Source organism: Typopeltis vanoorti, chromosome 20 (assembly GCF_054136105.1).
Source record: "Typopeltis vanoorti isolate ZY-2024b chromosome 20, IOZ_Tvanoo_1.0, whole genome shotgun sequence".
Taxonomy (NCBI): Eukaryota; Metazoa; Arthropoda; class Arachnida; order Uropygi; family Thelyphonidae; genus Typopeltis; species Typopeltis vanoorti.
This window is the reverse complement of record NC_143568.1, coordinates 67,578,921-67,600,356: the sequence shown is the minus strand read 5'-3', so window position 1 is coordinate 67,600,356 and position 21,436 is coordinate 67,578,921. Positions and strand designations below refer to the sequence as shown.

At 35.0% G+C, this 21,436-nt stretch overlaps 1 protein-coding gene across 3 annotated transcripts in view; it reads left to right on the top strand.

The window, feature by feature from the left end:
* Positions 1–21,436, top strand: part of g (adaptor-related protein complex 3, delta 1 subunit-like garnet) — a 563,264-nt gene that overhangs the window by 430,666 nt on the left and 111,162 nt on the right. For all 3 annotated transcript variants that reach the window (XM_090410782.1, XM_090410781.1, XM_090410783.1), the window contains one exon: positions 18,710–18,934. In XM_090410782.1, coding sequence (XP_090266908.1) covers positions 18,710–18,934 — 225 coding nt within the window. The remainder of the gene's footprint in view (positions 1–18,709; positions 18,935–21,436) is intronic.

Below are 21,436 nucleotides of genomic sequence, written 5' to 3'. Positions count from 1 at the left end.
TATATGGCCCTTGAACTGCAACTTCCTATCTTCTAAAACTCCAAGATCCCTATTCTGAGCAGTTTCTTTTAGCATAATCCCGCCAATATGATATGACATTGGATATCTAATCACACAGAAGTGCACGACTTTGCATTTTGCATTTACTAACATTGAACTGATCACCATTCACACGCCCACAGTTCCAGCCTATTGAAATCATTCTACAAGTACTACATATTAGCCACATTCCTGATTATCTATGCATCATCAGCAAACTTCGGTCATGTTGCTTGTCAAATCCTTCCCAATGGCGTTAATTTTCAGATTGACGACATTGGGAATGGACTAAGAACTGGTCCTTGTGATACACCAATGGTTACCTTAAATCTTGCAGATTCTTATACCATGTTTTGATATATGTCATTCAGCTATCCTTTTATCCAGGTTAATATTTTATAATCCAATCCCATATTCTCCAATTTATGCAAGTCTCCTATACAATATTCTGTCAGAAACCTTACTAAAATCCAAAAGTATCATAGTGTATACTTTGTCTATCTTAGTGGTAATGTTATAGAATGTGAGCAGATTGCTCAAACGTGACCTTCCCTTAGTAAACCTATGCTGTTCATTGCAAAATAGAGATTCCCTATCAATCCATTTCTGAATGCAAGTCCAAAATCTTCACCACCAGTCCAGGGATACTGATCAGTTGGATAGGTCAGTCTTTGCACCACCACCACTGTGCAATGTTATGACCATATGTTGTTTCCACTTCTGTGGATTCTTTAATGTTGTGAATTGTTAATCAAACCAAAGGAATAGCCAGTTCAGCTGAACACTTTTTAGCATCCCTGCTGATATCCCATCAGTCCCTATTGACAAATTCTTATTCAGTTTGTGCAACAGCGCTAGTACCTCCTCATCATACACCTGAGTTTCTTCATCCAGTGAAGAGGTAGCTGTGAACTTAATGTTGCATAAACTAAGTTGATAGCTTTTAGCAAACTGCACACTCAATTTAACCATCTCTTCTGCATCTGTCTTCCCCATACCATCTACATTCAGTAGAGCTATTTTGTCATTTTCAATCCTTTTACTTGCAGCAGTATGATCAAATTCTTTGCTGTTGTCTTTAGCTTGCAGAGCCAGTTTCTTTTCCTACTCAGGCTTAGCTTTCCATATAACAATTAGGACTCTTCTGGACTGCTCCTTATAATTATCATAACTGACATCGTTCTTATACACACGGTATTCTTTTCACATCATCCTTTTAATAAGAATCGTTGCTTAATAAGCTTACACATCCATTTCACTCCTGCCATATTTATTCTTTAAACTTGAGGAACACATTCTAATATTGCATCATTTAGGTATTTTTTGAATGCTTTCCATGCACTGTTGACATTCTTCCCATCTTACAGTTGAAGTGCAGAATCCAGCATAATCCTCAGGTGGTCATAATTTCCTGATTTGTAGGTCAGCATGTAAACTTTTCTGATTGGAGCATTCCTAAACTTAGCCATTTCCCAAGTGAGTTCCACATGATTACTGTCACCAATCTGAGGCAGAATAGTTACCCCTTGAACTGAAACTCCCTCTGACACTATAATCAAATCTAACAGTGTTTGATCTCGAGTTCTTTCTTTCACATGCTCCTTGATGAAGTTGTTTTGCAACAGCTCAATAAATTCATTTTTATTCTTCTCGTGAGATTTTACTGCTATTCAATGATAATTAAATTCCCCCAATTTGATTACTCTTTTCACACCCATTGTTTTTATTTGGTGATGCATTTCTTCATCACTAGCAACCAATCTGCTAAGTCTCTAATAACATCCCACTATGTATTTAATCTTGCCCACCTCACACTAGATGGCTTCCAATCTCTGCCATATGAAAAACTGTTACCAGTATTGCAGTAATAGGTCTCATATCTAGCTGGATTTAAGTCATCCTAATATCATTAGCATCATGTATCCTCTTCTATTCTGCCTATCCTTGCTCAAAAATACAGCATTTATGATTGGAATATGTTGAATTGTGGTAATTTACTTATATAAATTTCTAATAACAAGATGGCTCACTGCATACATGTTGGTAAAAGACATTTGCCTAACTGCTTATTTGATATCATATACTTCACTGCCTTGAGCTTCATTGTTAATAGAAGCTAAATAATCATATAGTGCTATCATGTTGATAGGAATACATCATTATTTCCTCTTAGTCAATTCTGTTCTCCTACCATGTAAAAAAACTTGCTTCTTACCCTCTTACCTCTACTTCCAGGGATGGCACTGTCTTTGTTTTTTTTATCCTTGTTCTATCACATGAAAAATCGCTCCACTGTCGATTGCAATAAATACCTTTCATCTGTTTAAATATCCGTCATTTTCCCTCCTCCCTTTATGTGCTATCTACCAGACTCTAATTTTCATGGTTTCAGTCTATACTCATACTTATTTTTTTAATATTTTAAACATATGTCTGCCCAGTACTTAAGCCTTAACATGAACACAAAGTCTATCATACCACTCCTTAAAATCATCGACAGTCTGCAAATTCACCACCCTCTCATGCAATGTGTTCCAGACATCTACTACTCTCCATGCAAAAAACTTACTTCTTATCCTTTTACTCACTACTTCCTTTTGCAACTTGCAGGGATGGCCCCTTGTCCTTGTTCCTTTCCCTCATTCTGCCATATGAAAATCTCCTCAGCATTAATTTACTTATCATCATCATCATCAAATTCCTGCCATGTACCCTCAAGGGGTGTACAGGATATGACAGTACTACATGAAAAAATTACTTCATTACTAACTTCCTATCTACAATTTTCCTCCAAATCAGCCTGTTACTTGTCAAGACTCCAACATTATCAGATCTTATATTTCTATCGTCTAAGGCACTTTGTACCGTATCAATCCACCTATATCTTGGTCTTCCTCTGGGTCGTTTTCCTGCCAACGTGGCAGAGAACACTTGTTTTGCTAATCTTTCCTCTCCCATTCTATTTAAGTGACCATACCATCTGAGATTGGCTCTGCTAACGCATTCCTGGATGCTGACAATGTCAAGTTCTTTCCTAATATCCTCATTTTTAATATGATATTGCCATTGATGCCATCTGTTCACGCCTCTAATCTTTCTCAGGACTCTCATATCTGTGGTCTCTAGTCTTTGGTCAAGTGTTTTACTTCTGACCCAGCTCTCAGATCCATAAGTTAAAATTGGTTTGAACACAGTCTTGTATACAGCTAATTTAGTGTTCCGACTAATTTCTTTCTTATTCCATATGAATTTATTCAATTGACTTCCCACGATACCAGCTTTGCTGATTCTGTTGTCTATTTCTATATTTAGTTTATCATCTTCAGTAAAAATTGTGCCTAAGTAGCTGAAATGTTTTACTTGTTCCACAGGTTCTCCATTCACAACACAGTTGACATTTTCAGTGATTCTGCCTATTTTCATTGTCTTTGTCTTTTTATTGCTGACCTTCATACCATATCTATTACAACAGCTATTCAATTTAGTCAAAAAATCTTGCAGACTTGTAGCGGATTTATTTAGAAGTATAACATCATCCGCATAAAGCAAAGAGCTGACATTAACATCTCCAATTTTGATATCAGGTTTAATACCACATTCCTTCATAATGTGATCCATATAGATAATGAATAACAGAGGGGATAATGTACATCCTTGTCTCACACCAGATTTAACATTAAACCATCTTCCAGTACTTCCTTCAATTCTAACTGCTGACTCACAACTCAAATAAAGACTAAGTATTTCTTGATATAATGCTTATCTTGTCATTATTTGTTTACTTAATTTACTTATCATTATTTGTTAATTTGAGTATTTCAGTAAAAAAAAATGACTTAGTTTTATAAATATTATATTTTGGTTATATTCTTTGTATTCTGTTTAAATAAAAAAAATGAAATGGCTAAACTATTAAAAAATATATATGTATATATACAGTAAAACCTTGTTTTTACGTTCCCGCAATTTTCGTTTTCCTGCCATTTACGTCATTTTCTGTTGGTCCCATCTTAAGGCCTATTCTCATGATGTATTGTTTTCCCGCCATTAACAACTCGATGTGGACGTTATTTCCCATGATTTGCGTTTTTTTTTCTTGGTAGCAATACCGATTTTCAAATACATTTCAATGGAAATCTGCGCATTTCTGTTCTCAGGTGGCGTTGCTTTCGGCTGTAGTTTCGTTTCCGCCATCATGGCGACTTGCGCGCATGCAGCAGTACTGTAGTGATGAGCGATACCATGATTTTTCAATCACAGTATGAATTGATATTGCAGAATTTCTGCAATGTAATGTAGCGTGTGAAAGTTGCTTTCAAGTTGCGGTGTACTAACATGGAGGGAAAAAAAGACAGAAAATGTATTTCGATAGAAGAAAAGATGGCAATTCTGCGATGTGTAAATTGGCATGCCGGAATATGTGTGCATTTAGTACAAGATCCAGGACTCTCCATGTCCACTTTGAACACGATAGTAAAAAAACAGGTCAAGCATTGAACTCGATGCAAAGCAATCTGGCACTAAGTCAAAAAAAAGAAAAAAAAACGAAAAGCAAAAACAATCAACAATTAAAAATTTTTTTAAATAGATAAATGTAAGTGCATTGTAAATTCGTTTATTTTCAGTTATTAAATTTTGTAATCTAGTGTGTAGACTCACATACTAGCAGTAAGTCATATTTTAGCCTTTTTTTTTTATGTTTTTTTACATTTCCTGCTATTTGCACTTTTTTTCATCAGACCCCTGAAAAGTGTTAAAAAGGGGTTTTACTGTATATATATATATATATATATATATATATATACACACACACACACACACACAGTGACTATAACCGAGACTAGAATAACAATTAAATTTATTCCAAACGCAACATGTTTCATCGGATTGTCTGACTTCTTCAGGCATGGGAACATAGAAAGCAATCAATATATTATATTGGTTGCTTTCTATGTTCTTTCTTTTATTTTTTTTCTTTTCTTTCTTTCTATGATAATATATTATATTATCATAGAAAAACAACCTCTTACAAATAGCCACAGAACTTCCAAGAAACATACGCCTTGCCGCTTGCTCTTTACATCCACTCATCCCAAGGTTATATGGTCTCCCAAAGATACACAAGGAAAACTACCCACTGAGACCAATAGTAGATAGTATTGACTCGCCTACCTACAGCTTATCTAAGTTTCTGGCTTCATCTTTAAAAGATTTTACAGGAAATTCTTCTTCATATATCAAAAACTCAACAGATTTCGTCTCGAAAATCAAAAATTTCAAACTCCAGCCTTCAGATATCATGGTGAGCTTTGACGTGGTGGCTCTCTTTACAAACGTACCAATTCAAGAGGTTCTCGATATTTTAAAGAACAAAATTTCAAAAAAGATGTTTTCCGTGCTATCACATTGCATTCGCTCCGGCTACTTTCAATATGAGAAGAAAATCTATAAACAAAATAAAGGATTGGCAATGGGAAGCCCTGTCTCCTATATTAGCTAACATCTCTTTTGAAGATTTCGAACAAAAGGCAATCTCCTCAGCTACTCTTAAACCAAAAATTTGGCTAAGATTTGTAGATGACATATTTCTTATCTGGGACCATGGCACTGATAACCTTCAGTCTTTTTTAAATCATTTAAACAACTTCCACCAAGAATATCAAATTAACAATGGAGGTTGAAGAAAATGGATCTCTTCCCTTCCTGGACGTAAGACTTATTAAGTCATCTGATTCTATTAAAATACCAGTCTTTAGAAAATCTACACACACAGATCGATACCTGCATACGTCCTCGCATCACTATCCTGCACAGAAAGTGGATATCATCTCAACCCTACCACATCGTGCTAGATCTATACTGTCAGATGATGAAGATCTAAAAAATGAACTACAACATCTACAAAGAACCTTCACAAGTAATGGCTACTCGTTGAAAACTATTATAAGCATCTATACCACCGCAATTAAAACAACTCGGAAACACAAGACAATCCAAAAGGTTATATCTCCTTACCATATATCAGCTCGCTCTCCACAAAACTAAGAAGAATTTTAAGAAAGTTCAACATAAAAACTGTTTCTCTACTCTTCCTAACCTAAGATCAATTTTAAGCAAATACAAACAAGCTCACAACCATCTACAATTCCCAGGAGTGTACAAAATCACGTGTGACTCCAGGAAGCAATACTATGGCCAAACTGAAAAATTCATCCTCCTACATCTAGAAGAACATCAGAGAGACATTGCCTACAAAAGAACTAGAGCAAGTGCCCTGTCAAGCCATTTACTGTTTTCAGTAAACAAATGATGAAGGCCGTCAACATGAGATAAACTGTGATGAGGTGGAGCGACGCATAGTCGAGTCTAAAGAAATTGTTATGGACCCTCATCACATAAATAATAACCTCAGCTATAATCTATCGGACTCTTTCAGCTTTGCTATCCGATATTGGCACACACGTGAAATCAGACGCACGCAGCTACTTAACAATAGAACTTCAACACGGACTGTAGCTACAGTTCAAAGCTAACTGATTTTATAATAGTCGTTTTATAGTGATACGATGTTTCTTATAGTGTTTACTTGCTTTCTATGTTCCCATGCCTGAAGAAGTCGGACAATCCGATGAAATATGTTGCGTTTTGAATAAATTTAATTGTTGTTCTAGTCTCGGTTATAGTCAGTATATATAAATATGAACATATCCCAGTACCGAGTTAATACTACAAATTGCTATATATGTATATATATGTATATATATCATTACCTTAGTGGACCTGTGATTTCAGTCAGGATTTCTCCATGACAGCAAGTCGTAAAGAGTCCAGGTATTCCTATCTTGAGCTTTTCTTCTCCATTTTCTTTCAACTTTCTTGATCATTGGGTCTTCCTACCTTAAGACCAGTCTTCCAGGTTTCCTTTTGGTATCTGAGAGATACCAATTTGTTACTCTGACTTTCCATCTGGTGAGATGTCCTGCCCATTGACTTTTGCTGTTGTCAGTTGCTTTTATTACATCTTTGAGTCCAGACTTCTTTCTATTGCACATTGAGTTGTTATTAAGCTTTCTTCTTCTTTTAAAGTTGTTCCATGTTTCACTGCCATAAGTTAATGCTGGTAGGATGTGACTATTGAAAAGATGGGCCTCTTATTTCTATATCTATGTTTTGGTTAGGAATTGTTGATTTTATTTTTTTGAAGGCCATCCAAGCAGCTCTCTTTCTCCTTGCTGTTTCATTTGATATGTCGTTATTCATTTTTATGGATTGTCCAAAGTAGATGTAATCTTCAACTTTTTTTCGATGGTGTAGGATTCTAAGGTGATCGTATAATGTTTGCAGTATTCGTTTTTACCCATCTTGTTTTGTCTAGATGTATTTCCAATCCAATTATTTGGCAGTTTTGGCTTATGTCATTTAGCACTGATTCTAAGATTTCTGGGAAGTGAGATATTAATACCACATTGTCAGTGAATAATAGAATATTTATCATTTCACCATCAATATTTATTCCACCTTTCATGTCAGTTTTTTGAATGATGCTGTCCAGAGTGAATGTGAAGAGATTAGGTAATAAGACATCACCCTGACGTACTCCTCTGCTTAAGTTAATTTTAATTGGGTAATTGAAAAAGAGTGATATTATATTTGTTATGCCATCTTCGTAAATATCTTTTATGAGCTGGATGTATGCTATTTCTTCTCCTTGTTCTATTAAAGCTTGGAATACTGCATTATGTTCAACAGTGTCAAATGCCTTTTTAAAATCTGTAAAAAGAAAAAAGTGGCATCTGGTATTCTCTGCATCTTTCTGTTAGTTGAGTAATAGTTTGAATGTGTTCTATTATTGAAAGCCTTTTCTGAAACTGGCCTTCTTTGCAGCTATTTTCGTTGGAGGTTTGTATTATGTTAGGATGACTTTGATAATAGACAGATGGGTCTGTAATTACCGATGTCTTCTTTATTACCTTTTTTTTTATGAAGAATTATGGTCTTTGATGTTTTCCATTGAGTAGGTACTTTCCTTAATTGTATATATCGAGTAAATCTGCTAGAGCTTTAAAAAGTACCTGTCCACCCATTTTTAATTCATCAGATTTTATACCTTCAATTCTTGGTGATCAGTCAGTTTTCATATGGTGGATAGCCATTTTTACTTCTTCAGGTAGGACAGATGGTATTTCCAAATTTTCATCTAGTACTGGAGCTGTGACTACTTGTTTAGATGAGTAAAGGTTCTCATAAAACGATTTTATTATTTTTTCCATTTCACATCTGTTTGTGTGCCTGTTTCCTTGATTGTCTATGAAAACTGATGGTAGTGGTTGCTTTAGACTTATTTCTTTTTCTACTTTTTATAGGCAACTGCAGACCCTGGCTGCTTCTTCCAGTTTTGTCATTCTATATATATTATAATTATCTTTGATATTCTGCCTCAGTTATTTACAGATAATTTTATATTCTAAATGATCTTTTCCTATATTCTTTCAATTTTCATTCTCGCTGATAGGTGTTCCTCGGTCTTAGGAGGCTCATTCGTTGCAATTCAATAAATGATTATTAAAATTTCTTAAATATTTATCATTGTCATTTTTTAATTTCCAGTTAATTTCTTCCACAATTTTTCTAAATTCTGAATTTATCTGTTTTGAGCATTTTTTATGGTCGGACAGTGGTCTGAATGAATATCACACTTGGTTTTTCCAAAGACTTCAACTTTTTTTACTATTTTTTTGCAATTTGTCAGGATGAAAGCAATTTAATTTCTTGTCTCTCCATTTGGATATTGCCAAGTCTATCTTTTTCCAAATCTCTTTTTAAAGAAAACTATTCGTAATTATTATTATCCGAGACCTCTAGGGAGTCAAGGACTCATCGAGGGAGGCTGTAAATTACCCAACCCAGCTATCATACCTTCCCTTAAATTCATTTACGCTAGATGCACTCACTATCCCTAAGGGAAAATTATTCCACTCACTCACTGCTTTCTGGGAGAAAAACCTAGCTCTTACCCTTTCTTGACTGAGAACAACCTTAACTTCCATGGATGCCCTTGTGTTCTCTCCCTGCCTTCTATATAATGAAAAATTTCATCATTTAACATGCTATAACATCCATTCAAAAGTTTATAGACCTTTATCATATCACTCCTCTTTCTCCTGTTAACCAGAGTCTGCAATCCACATACTCGCAATCCGTCCTCATAATCTAAATCCCATAATCCGGAAATAATCTTAGTAACTCTTCTTTGCACCCTTTCCACAGCTTCTTTATCCCCCTTGAAACCCAGGAGACCAAATCTACACACAGTAATCCAGGTGTGGTCTTATCAAAGCCTTATAAAGAGGAAAAATTACTTCCTTATCCATACATATCAAGTTTTGCCTTCAATAATGCTTCAACAGATTCTGCTAAGAGTTCACCTCGTTCATTTCTTTCCCATTTCCCCCATGGTTCAATGTATTTTTCTTCAATAGATCCTTTACTGATCTTTGCATTGAAATCCCCACACACTATAGTGTGTGGGGATTTCAATCTTGTAGGTGTTCATAGAAGTTTTCTATTTCTTCTTTGTCAGCTGTTGAAGTAGGTGCATAGACTACTATTATTTTTATTGTTACTGATTCTCCTATTTTTAAGTTGAGCATTCTTAGTTGTTCAGAATGGATTGTGCAAGAAATAATATTTTTAGTTAGCTTTTCGTTTGTGATAAAGCCAACTCCTCCAACACTTGTAGCATTATCTGAAGTTCCAGGAAGATTTGGTTGCCCATTGTTCCATTTTGCTGTTAATTCAGAGCTTCTTCAGGTTTCACAAATAGCAAGGACATCAAACTTTACATATGCAGTTCTTGAAACAGGAAATCAATATGGGAGTCAGAAAACAGAGTTCAAGTGTTGAAAGAACCAATAAATAGGCTCGAATTTCCAGATGGTGGTCTATCTGCCTCTGCGAGATTCTTAATACCTCCTCTTGCAGATTCCTCACCCTCACCTTGGTGGGATTGCAAAGAGCCACGCAGGACTGGGCCTTTTACTTGCTGGCATCTTTACAGTGGTTCATAGCACTTCATCTTGCCATGATTCTGAAGTGCGCCTTTGGTCCATGACTCCTTATTCTTTATTCGGAGCAGCCCTCTTGGGCTTCCCTCACTGCCACCCGAGGGACATGCTTGGTAGGGATGACCCCCCCACACACACTCCAAAGACTACCCATAATAGACAGATGGGTCTCTACACTAGTCTGTACAACATCGAAAAATATTAGAATAAATAAATACTTGAACAAGACTTGAAGCTTCATAATTGGTAGTTTAGGTTCAAAACCAGATAAGTGGAAATAGACCTCTACATAGCCTATGAGAAACACAGAAAAGCAAGTGGACTTTGTGGCTCAGTTCTCATCAACTGATGATACACTGGCTTCATCCTTTAAAACATGATGATCCCTCAGTAAGATATGATGTAACCTAATTCTCTATTGAGATTATGCTGGTTGTATCATCATTCATTTATCCAAGGCCTTTGCTGTTTTCTGAGAATACACCAGATGATATCTTTCTGAATGTTATGCATAAGGTGATTTAATCAGACACTATGAATTAGGGAGAGGAAGAAGCAGCTGTAGTAATAGTCAATACCAAACATAAGGAAAACTTTCTAAATGAGAGTCAGTTTTAAGTATATTAATGTGAACTCATTTTGAAATGGGTATTGGACATTGTGTGTATGGTCCTGCAGATGGTTATTAGGGAAAAGGCAGAGGAATTTTATATTATTCATTCTAATTTTTTAAAAAAATTGTTTCTTGTTGGAGACAACAATAGCAGTATAGAAAATCAAAGCCTGACATAGAAATGCTTTGGAAAAATTTGAAGAAAAGAGTAGAAACAATGAAATTGCAAAGTATCTGAAAGATAGTGCTCAGGACACAAACCATGCATCATATTTCCAACATAAATATGCATAAATTATTCTGGACAAAACACACACAACAACAACAAAAAATAATGATACCTTCTGGTTGTGCAAGGAATGAGTATCTCACTGAAAAGAAAAATTTGTAGACTATAGTTTTGAAAACAATCAAAATCAAACAATGCAGATGTGAACGACAAACTCAAATTTACAATAATAATTAACGAAAAAGTGAAGCAGTTTAAAAACAGGAACAGAATAAAAGAAACTGAGTTTGCAAAATCTAAAGAACATATTGACTCAGACAAGAAAGCAAATGATGACATTGTTCCATAAAAATATAAAAACAGGACTTCATGATGGATGCAGGAAGTTAAAGAAGTTGTCCATGAAAAGAACTTATGAAAATTTCATGATTAATAAGCCAGAATGCTCTTCAAAAATATAGAAAAAATGTAGCAATGTATAAGTCATCATCATTATCAAATTCCTGCCATGTACCCTCAAGGGGTGTACAGGATATGATAGTACTACATGAAAAATTTACATCATTACTAACTTCCTATCTACAATTTTCCTCCAAATCAGCCTGTTACCTATTAAGACTCCAACTTTATCAAATCTTATATTCTATCGTCTAATCACTTTGTACCGTATCAATCCACCTATATCTTGATCTTCCTCTAGGTCGTTTTCCTGCCAACCTGGCAGAGAACACTTGTTTTGCTAATCTTTCCTCACTCATTCTGTTTAAATGACCATACCACCTGAGATCAGCCCTGCTAATGCATTCCTGGATGCTGACAATGCCAAGTTCTTTCCTAATATCCTCATTTTTAATCTGATATCCATTGATGCAATCTGTTCACGACTCTAATCTTTCTGAGGATTCTCATATCTGTGGTCTCTAGTCTTTGGTTAAGTGTTTTACTTCAGACCCAGCTCTCAGATCCATAAGTTAAAACTGGTTTGAACACTGTCTTGTATTCAGTTAATTTAGTGTTCTGACTAATTTCTCTCTTATTCCATATGAATTGACTTCCTACCATACCAGCTTTGTTGATTCTGTGGTCTATTTCCATATTTAATTTACCATCTTCACTAAAAATTGTGCCTAAGTAGCTGAAATGTTTTACTTGTTCCACAGGTTCTCCATTTACAACGCAGTTCACATTTTCAATGCTTGTGCCTATTTTCATTGTCTTTTCTTGTTATTGCGGACTGTTACGTCATGGATTTTTCTCATAAACTATACTTCTATTATTCCCCCTTATGCCAACTAAGAATGAGATCTCTAATCTATCTCTCTGGGGTCGTTTCCTTTGCGAACTCTGTCAAAATTTGTTTAAACTGCACCAGTCAGAGTTCTAGGACAGAAGAATTCTTGCCTCAGAGAAACCTCCTAGAGTTCCAGAGCTACCTAATCTTGTTAAAAGTTTAAAGCATATGTAGAAAGATTAGCTTGCAGTCATGGCCTTATTCCACTAAAATTCCCTTAACTTCCCTTTATGCATAGGTTCAAACTTTTATGAGTGGTAAAATTAGTCTCATGCTCAGGCTTACATGGCAAAACATGTTTATTAGGAATCTAATGAGTTTACAAATAGGTTTAAACATATCAAAAGCATATCACATTATCATTACTAAATCAATTGACAAACAATGAAAGAACACTCTAATTAACAAACATACAACTCATATCCTTAGGTTAAATAAATAAATACACACTTAGCATAAAATATAAGTTCATAATTCCTAACTTCAATTGCCAACATAGGTCCTCCACATTAATTAGGTCTCACACAAAATCTCAAATCTTCAGACTACCAGTCCAATGGAACTAACAAATCACTCAAAGTTCTCTAAGTAATTGTCCATCTTCTATTCTCGTTCACACTTTTCCTCTAATGATAATTGTTAATTGAATAAGATATTTCTGTACTTTACCACCGCCACTTGAGGTTGCCGTGTCCCTTTAATTCATCCTTTTTCCTTAGATACTTTAGATACCTTTCTGCTTCAGTGGGTCCTGTCCGCGTGGAGGTCACGTTGCTCGTCGCTTATAGCCATTTTCTGCATTCTGCTGGGCAGAGCTTGCATGTCTCGCTGGTTACTGTCGTTAGCCTGACAGCTTTCCAGAGGGATCATTCCGCTGTCTCATCTTGGTAAAAACCTTTACCGATGGCCTGAATTGGTGGACACCATCATCTCGAGTACAGCTCGTCCAATACTAGTCAATCAGTAATGGGGAAAGGCCTACTGTCGGTCATCGTAGAGCTTCCTTCCACTGGTCAGCATCGTAGCTCCAAACGAGGAACAGAAAAAAAATGGGGGGCTGAAACCTGCATGAACCTGCATTTATTCTCCTTTGTCATGCCCTCTTTTGGTTACGGAAATTTCTGATGGCACCTTCCTATTCGCCCTCACGTTATCACGTCACAGTTCTTCTCCTTGAAGAGCGCTCTTTTCGTAGAATGCGAGTTCGATTTGCTTTCCACGAATGCTTTCGCCTCAGGCATTACACTATCGTAGGTAACTCACACGTGACCTTTGTTAGCATTTTGTCATACATTTTGCAAAGAGTATATTTTAATCACTAATGCTTTAAACAACAAAATTTCTATTTAGACAAAATTCTCCTCCTTATTACTTCCTTTAAAGTAATTCAAATATATTCTCTTTTTACAATTTGTTTTCTTTGCTAATAGTACAAGTATTTCTTGGTCAGTATTGTATTCCTGTTAAATCTCGAATGAATGATCCTTTTGATGAGAAGGTCTTCATTCAAGATCTAACACTGACCATAACTATTACAACAATTATTCAATTTAGTCAGAGAATCTTGCAGACTTCTAGCCGATTTATTCAGAAATATAACATTGTCTGCATAAAGCAAAGAGCTAACATTAACATCTCCAATTTTCTCATATTTGTAGATTTAGGGACTCAAAGACACATGTGTTGAACAGATTATTTTATTAATTACAAATAAAATAAAACTTGACGTTTCGACTCTATATCGAGGTCATCATCGGAAGAATACAACTGTATACAGAACCAAGCTACATGCTCATTCTTTCTATACCAGTAAACTAAATCTACGTAGTTAATAAATCTTTTTTCTAGCCTGACCTCTAGTGATAGAAAGAAAAACAAAAATAAATAAAGAAAGAAATAAAATTATATATAAAAAAAAAATATATATATATATATATATATATATATATAAATAGATAAATGCAACTACAATAAACTGTTAGAGTCCTCATGTATTAATATTCTGGATAGTTACAAAATGATTTCTTTCAGTGCTATTGAATGTTCTAAACACTTCACCAAGTCACCAGGTTGTCTTCTTGTAGTGGGAATTTTTCTAATTCTAGTTTAGGATGTTATACAGGTTGTAGATGGGTCCTCCACATTCTTGAAATGGTGAGGCCATCATTTTTGTTGAGATTTGGGTTGTGTTTGAGCATTTCACAAGACTCTTTAAATTTTCTCTCAAACCAGGTTTTGGTGCGGTGTAGGGACTTGGTATTTTTCCAGTCAATTCTATGGTATGTTTGGAGTGCATGGTCAGAAAGGCCTGTTTTACCGAAGTGGAGGTATTTAATGTGTCGTTTGTGTTCGTCTTGTCTGATTGGGATAGTTCGCCCTGTTTCCCCTATGTATGGTATGTTACATGTGCAGTGTATTTTGTATACCCCTGGGTGTGCTAGGTGTGGAAGAGGATCTTTGGAGGAATTCCTCCAAAGATCCTCTTCCTTAACATGTCATGTTACAAAATTACTACTGAGAATAATCCTAGAAAGAATAAAAGGCACTTTGTCAGTAGAAATAGAAGACACTCAATCAGGTTTTCAAAAAGACAAAGGTACAAGAGAAGGAATCTTCAATTTGTAAACATTATGTGAAAGAAGCCTTGACAACCAGAAAAGCATACATCTTTGTTTTATTGATTACACCAACGCATTTGATTCAATAGATCACAAGAAATTAATACATATCCTACAGAATAATGGGTTAAAAGGAAAAGATCTACGTATAATTACAAATATATACTGGAATCAAATGGCCTCAATAAGATATAAAAATACATATTCTGGCAACTTTGAAATCAAAAAAGGAGTAAGGCAAGGATGTGTCTTATCACCTTTACTGTACAATATATATAGTGAGCAAGTTTTTAAAAATATTTCAGAACCAAAGGGTGTAAAAGTCGGAGGTAGGAACTTCAGCAACTTCAGGTATGCAGATGACGCAGTTCTTATAGCTGAATCTGAAGATGATCTTCAAAACTTAATCACAGAAATTTGCAACAGAAGCTTAGACATGGGATTAATTATTAACCTAAAGAAAATAAAGTGCATGATTATATCAAAAGAACCAATAAATAAGAAACTGAACATAACTGTTAACAAAAAGAAAATTGAACAGGTTCAGTCTTTTATATATTTGGGACAAATGTTTACAGATAGAGGAAATTCCCTTAAAGAAATAAAAAGAATAGAGATAGCAAGAAAAGCCTTTACTGATATGAAAACTGTTCTAACATCCAGAGACATTAATATAGACACAAGAAAAAGATTAATAAAATGCTATATCTGGTCAAGCCTTCTCTACAACAATGAAATTTGGACTCTAAATAAAGAAGCAGAGAAAAAATTAGAAGCTTTCGAAATGTGGACCATCAGAAGAAAGTTGAAAATACCATGGACAAGAGAAAATGAAAAACGAAGATGTTTTAAAGAAAGCAAAAATGAAAAGAACGTTAATCAAAATAATTAAAGAGCGAAAACTTAAATATTTTGGACATCTAACCAGACAAGAAGGCATGCAGAAATTAATATTAGAAGGGAAATTGGATGGAAAAAGAGGGAGAGGTAGACCCAGGAGAATGTGGTTCGAAGACATTAAGGACTGGACTGGCTTGAATTACCAAAAATGTTCCAGAGCAGAAAAAGAAAGAAAAAGGTTCCGTGACATGGTTGCCAACCTCCTCCTAGGAGATAACACTTGAAGAAGAAGAAGAATGTCTCTCTCTGCCAGTATAAGACATCTTCTTTCTGTCAAAAGCTTTAGAAAAATCTATAAAATTTAGGTATAAGGAAGATCAAAATTCTATAATTTGTTCAGTGATATTCCTTAAAATAAAAACATGATGTACAGTACTTCTGTCTGTTCTAAAACCAAATGTTCATGTCTTGATATATTTTCCATTTCATTTTTAATCCTATTTATCAAAAGTTTATAAATTAAAAAAATTGTGAGTACTGACGATATTTAATCCCCATGAAATTTTCACATTTAATAAGCTCTCTCTTCCTTGGAATTATGCTTGTTATTCTTTCCATTGTCTTTTTATTCTCTAGCACATTATTAAAGATCACTTGTGACTATCAGTAGCACATTCTTTAGTTAATTATTGCTGTTGTATTATCATTGCTACAAATCTATAGTAATAGGAGGTTCTTTCATTATTTAACTACTTATATCAGTTCTATTGTTTTCTACATTAAAAATCTCAACAAAGTACTTTCTTTCCAACTTACAGTCTTATCCTCTTCCATTATAGCAGTGCACTATTTTTATCCCTTATAAGCATTTACTTGCTTCCTTCTTTCAGTGCGTACTTTTATTGTCACCTCATACAATTTTTTACTTTGGCCTGATTACTGTGGTTGGAAGTTTTTTCCCCACTTGGTTAGACTATAATAAATTTAGTTTAATCTTTTATCCAAACAAAGCTTGTGCCTGAAGTATCTTCAGGACTGAGGCAACTTGGTCCACCTTTACCACGAGTTGCCTCAGTCCTGAAGATACTTCAGGCACAGACTTTGTTTGTTTACACTTGGATAAGGGATTAAACTAAATTTATTATATTGAAAGTTTATTTTTCACTTGGTTAAAGTATAATAAATTTAGTTTAATCCTTTATCCAAGTGTGAGCAAACAAACTCCTATAGGTAGAGATGACCTGCAAATGCTTCTGCCTGGTATCTCTACTTGGGCCTGGCTCCCACTGAAGAGACCTCAATAAAGGTCGAAACTAGTCTGGGTTGTGGCCCTTCCCTTAATGCATAACATTAGACATATCTGCAAGGAGATGTGTTTTGCATTATGGGAGATACTGAGATAGAGGTGTTGGTAGCTTGCTCCACCTTTGCAAGGAGTGTCCTGGTGTTGTACCACCTTACCCCAGTCCTGAAGATACTTTCACTTGCAAACTTTGTTTGCTCACACTTGGATAAAGGATTAAACTAAATTTATTATAAATTTATTATAGTCTAATCAAGTGGAAAAAAACTTCCTACATCTTTCTCTGAATCCAGAGTAATTTAATAATAAGGTGAGACACCTTTTTGGCAACTCATAAAGATAAAGATAACTTCTCCATTGCTTCCACCTTGGTATCACCACCTCTGGGTCTGGCTCCCACTGATGAGACCTCAATAAAGGTCAAAACCGGTCTGGGTAGTGGCCCTTCCCTTAATGCATTACATTATACATATCCGTAAGGAGATGTGCTTTGCATTATGGGAGATACTAAGGCAAGGAGTGATGAGAGCTTGGTCCACCTTTACCACGAGTTGCCTCAGTCCTGAAGATACTTCAGGCGCAAACTTTGTTTGCTTACACTTGGATAAAGGACTAAATTTATTATTATTACTGTGTTTTTCTGCTGTGCTCTTCATGTAATTCCTTTTATCTGGTTTTACTGATCTTTTAACTTACTTTTCTTTTACTTAACTTTTCTATCGTTTTTCAAATGAATTTCTTTAGTTCTCTGAGTACTGACAACATTTCTGTCAAACAGCTTAATTTTAAGCCTTTTTTCTATAATTTTTGCAGTATTGCTTGATAACCAATCTTGTTCTGTTTTACTTTCTTAGTATACCTAAACAGTCTCTTGCTACCTTACTGTACACTATCTTATGTTTTCATCTCCTTTTTTTTTATCATCTAAGCTTTCTTCTTCTTTCTCACTTTCTAGTTTCTCATTTTCCAAAATTTATAATTCATTCTTTATCATAACAAAAATTTACTTTGTTTCATTTATTTTTAACTTAGACCTATCCTTCTCTTTTTAATTTTTATCACTCCTTGCTTTGTTTTGTCATCTAAAATTGAGTTTTTAATGCTATCCTTGATTGTGGGATCAGTTTGACTTTTGTATTTAACATTCAGTGATATCAAAATCCTTTGCATATCCATGTATCCCAAGCCAGTCAGTAGATGTCATTATCAACAGTGTAGCATAGTGAATACAACTTTCTTAATTCTTGTATGTTCTCTCCAGGTGAATTTATGTAAACATTTATGTTTGAACAAGATATTGATAATAACTATTCCATATACTGAACAGAAATCCAAGTAGGCATTTATCATTATTATTAGTTTTCTCAAAATTTTACAAAAATATTTCTTTGTGTAATATTTATTTTTTTTACTCTACTGTTTAGATCTTCAACAGGAAGATCTAAACAGTAGGTTTCTTTCTTTCTTTGTGTGCTATATTTTCTAATGACTTGAAATATATTTAAAACATATGGTTTAAAAGATATCATAGGGAAATATTGTTAAAATGGTGATTTCTTTTTATTTTTGTAAATGACTTAACTAAAGGCTCCATTTTATAGCAGTTTATATTTAAAGATGTAAAGGGATATTAGAATTAAATTTTTGTGATTTGATTGTGATTGTGATTTGTGAATTTTTGAACTGATTTGTTATTAAATTAATATTTTCAGAAAGAAAGAAAAAAGAGGAAAGAGAAAGATAAACATAAAGAAAAGGAAAGGAAATCAAAAAAAGAGAAAAAGAAAAAGGAGAGGGAGAAGGAGAGGCATGTTTCATTACTGCAGGAAGATCAACCTAAGGATAAAACAGAATATGAGGAAGCTCCTGGAATTGCTACCCCTTCCAAAGAACCAGGAGCCAGTATTGCCCAAACTCCCATGACACCAATTGTGCCAGTATGCATTAAATTATTTATTAACTTGTAATTTACGAAAACAAAAATTATGAACTTTTTTTTGTTATTAAAATACAAGCCATTATAAACTTGCTGTACAAACAAGACTTTGTAAACATTTATGTATTACTCAGGTTTGAAACTGCACCATTTTCACCAAATTTGTGATTTTATATATATATATTTATTAAATGGTGAGACAAATCAGAACTCCATACCGCATCCGTCGTCATGTGCGAAGGCCATGTTTCAACAATATTTTGGCTATCTTTTCCGATGTACCTCTGATATAGGGAATAGAAATGGTCATGTTGTATTCTTGTGTATTAAGCGAGGGCAGATTAATGGGCCTATATAGTATTTTATCTATTTTGTAGGGATTGTAGCCGTTGGCTAAGAACGTATGGCGCAGGTATTGGAGTTCAGTAGTCAGAGCTGTATCACTTACCACAGCTACATACAAGCCACAAGTGTGGTTACGCTATGTAGATGATGTGTTTGCCATCTGACCCCATGGACAAGACCCTTTGGATGCTTTTGTCACCAACCTAAACAACCAACATCCCAAAATTCATTTCACAGTAGAAAAAGAATCAAATAACGGTTTACCATTTCTTGACACATTAGTCACCCACCTTTCATATGGATCACTATCTTTTTCTATTTATAGAAAGCCTACACACACAGGAAGATACCTACATAAACAATCACATCATCATCCAGTCCAACAGTACGGCATTTTAAAACCACTTACACACAGAGCCAGAGCCATTTGTTCTAACGATACAGCTCTGACCACTGAACTCCAATACCTGTGCCATACGTTCTTAGCCAACGGCTACAATCCCTACAAAATAGATAAAATACTACATAGGCCCATTACGCTGCCCTCCCTTAATACACAAGAATACAACGTGACCATTTCTATTCCCTATATCAGTGTACATCGGAAAAGATAGCCAAAGTATTGTTGAAACATGGACTTCGCACCACTTTCAAACCTCATGTCAAGCTGGCAACTCTGATCCGCTTGCCTAAGGATAAACTTCACCCTTTAGGCACACCCAGGAGTGTATGAAGTTCCGTGTGACTGTGACTTGGCCTATTACAGTATGGGCAAACAGGAAGATCAGTGAACATCCGCCTGGAAGAACATGAAAGATACATTCGCTACTATTACTATGGCAAGTCGGGACTGGCAGACCACGCTTTAGACACTCCTTCACACAGGATTAGATGGAGAAAAACGAATGTGCTATTTAGGAGTCGTTATAGATTTGAAAGATTATTTTTTGAGTCAGCAATGGCTTTGAAGAATTCTCCCAACCTTAACAAATATGGTTGCATTAATTTGCCAAAAATTTGGGAGACGGTTATCCTAAGAAAAACTCCTGGATAACTGCTTTTTTTTTTCCCTCGTTAGAGAGTGCCAAAAAATAGTACTTTAGATCTTTTGTCTTTTGCAATTATATTGTTTCAATCACTCACTGTCGCGTTTACAAGTGCATTGTGCTCTGATGATTCTGAGTTGAAAATCAGCGAAATATACATCTTTGGTGATAAAAGTGTTTGTGGTGTTGTTAATACCATGAAAAATAAGTCATGAATCATCAACACCTAAGCTTATCTGTTAGATCTTTCATTTTTTCTTCAATAATCTTTGTGTATTTTAGTCTTCAGTTCACATATGAGAGCTGCTCAACTTTTATTCGCTTTAAAACTTTCTTACATGTTATTCTTTTCAATATGAAATTCAATTTTATCGTGCTCAAGACTAAATAGTGATCGCTTCCAATTTCAGATCCTCTGAACACTCTGGTGTCCTGCACCAGGGAGAAAACATCACTATCAACAATAACATAGTCAATGAGACTTTTCTTATTCCTAGCCTATTCTCTCCATGTGAATTTGTGCACATTTTTATGTTGGAACATGGTGTTAGTAATAACCAGTCCATGTCCTGAGCAGAAATCCAACAGGTATTTGCCATTATTATTGGCTTTGCTCTTTTCTCCAAATTTTCCCAAAATATTTTTGTATCCCCACCAAGGACCAACTTTTCATTTTTCATTGTGTCAGTTGCTTTTTGTAAAGCATCAAAAAATTCCTCTACTTCTACCTTAGTAGAACCTTGAGTGGGACCATAGTCACAAATAAGTCTCATTGTCCAATTCCCCATTCTGATATTTGCTCACATCACTCTACTTGAGATTGCCTGCCATTCAAGAAGATTAACCTCGTATTTTGTGTTGAATACTATAACTACTCCTTTTCCTTGATTGTCATTTCCTAAATATAACATTCTGAATTTATTGTTCAGAAAGATCTCACCAGTTTTTGTCTTTTTTGTTTCAGTCATCCCTATTATGTCGATCTGATACTTATCTGATTCCTCAGCCAACTCCATTTCTTTGCCATTCAGGCTTCTTATGTTGATAGTACTGATCTTTAACTCTGGTGATGTTGAGTTGGGGTTTGTTTTCAGATTTGTTCCAGTAGCTGA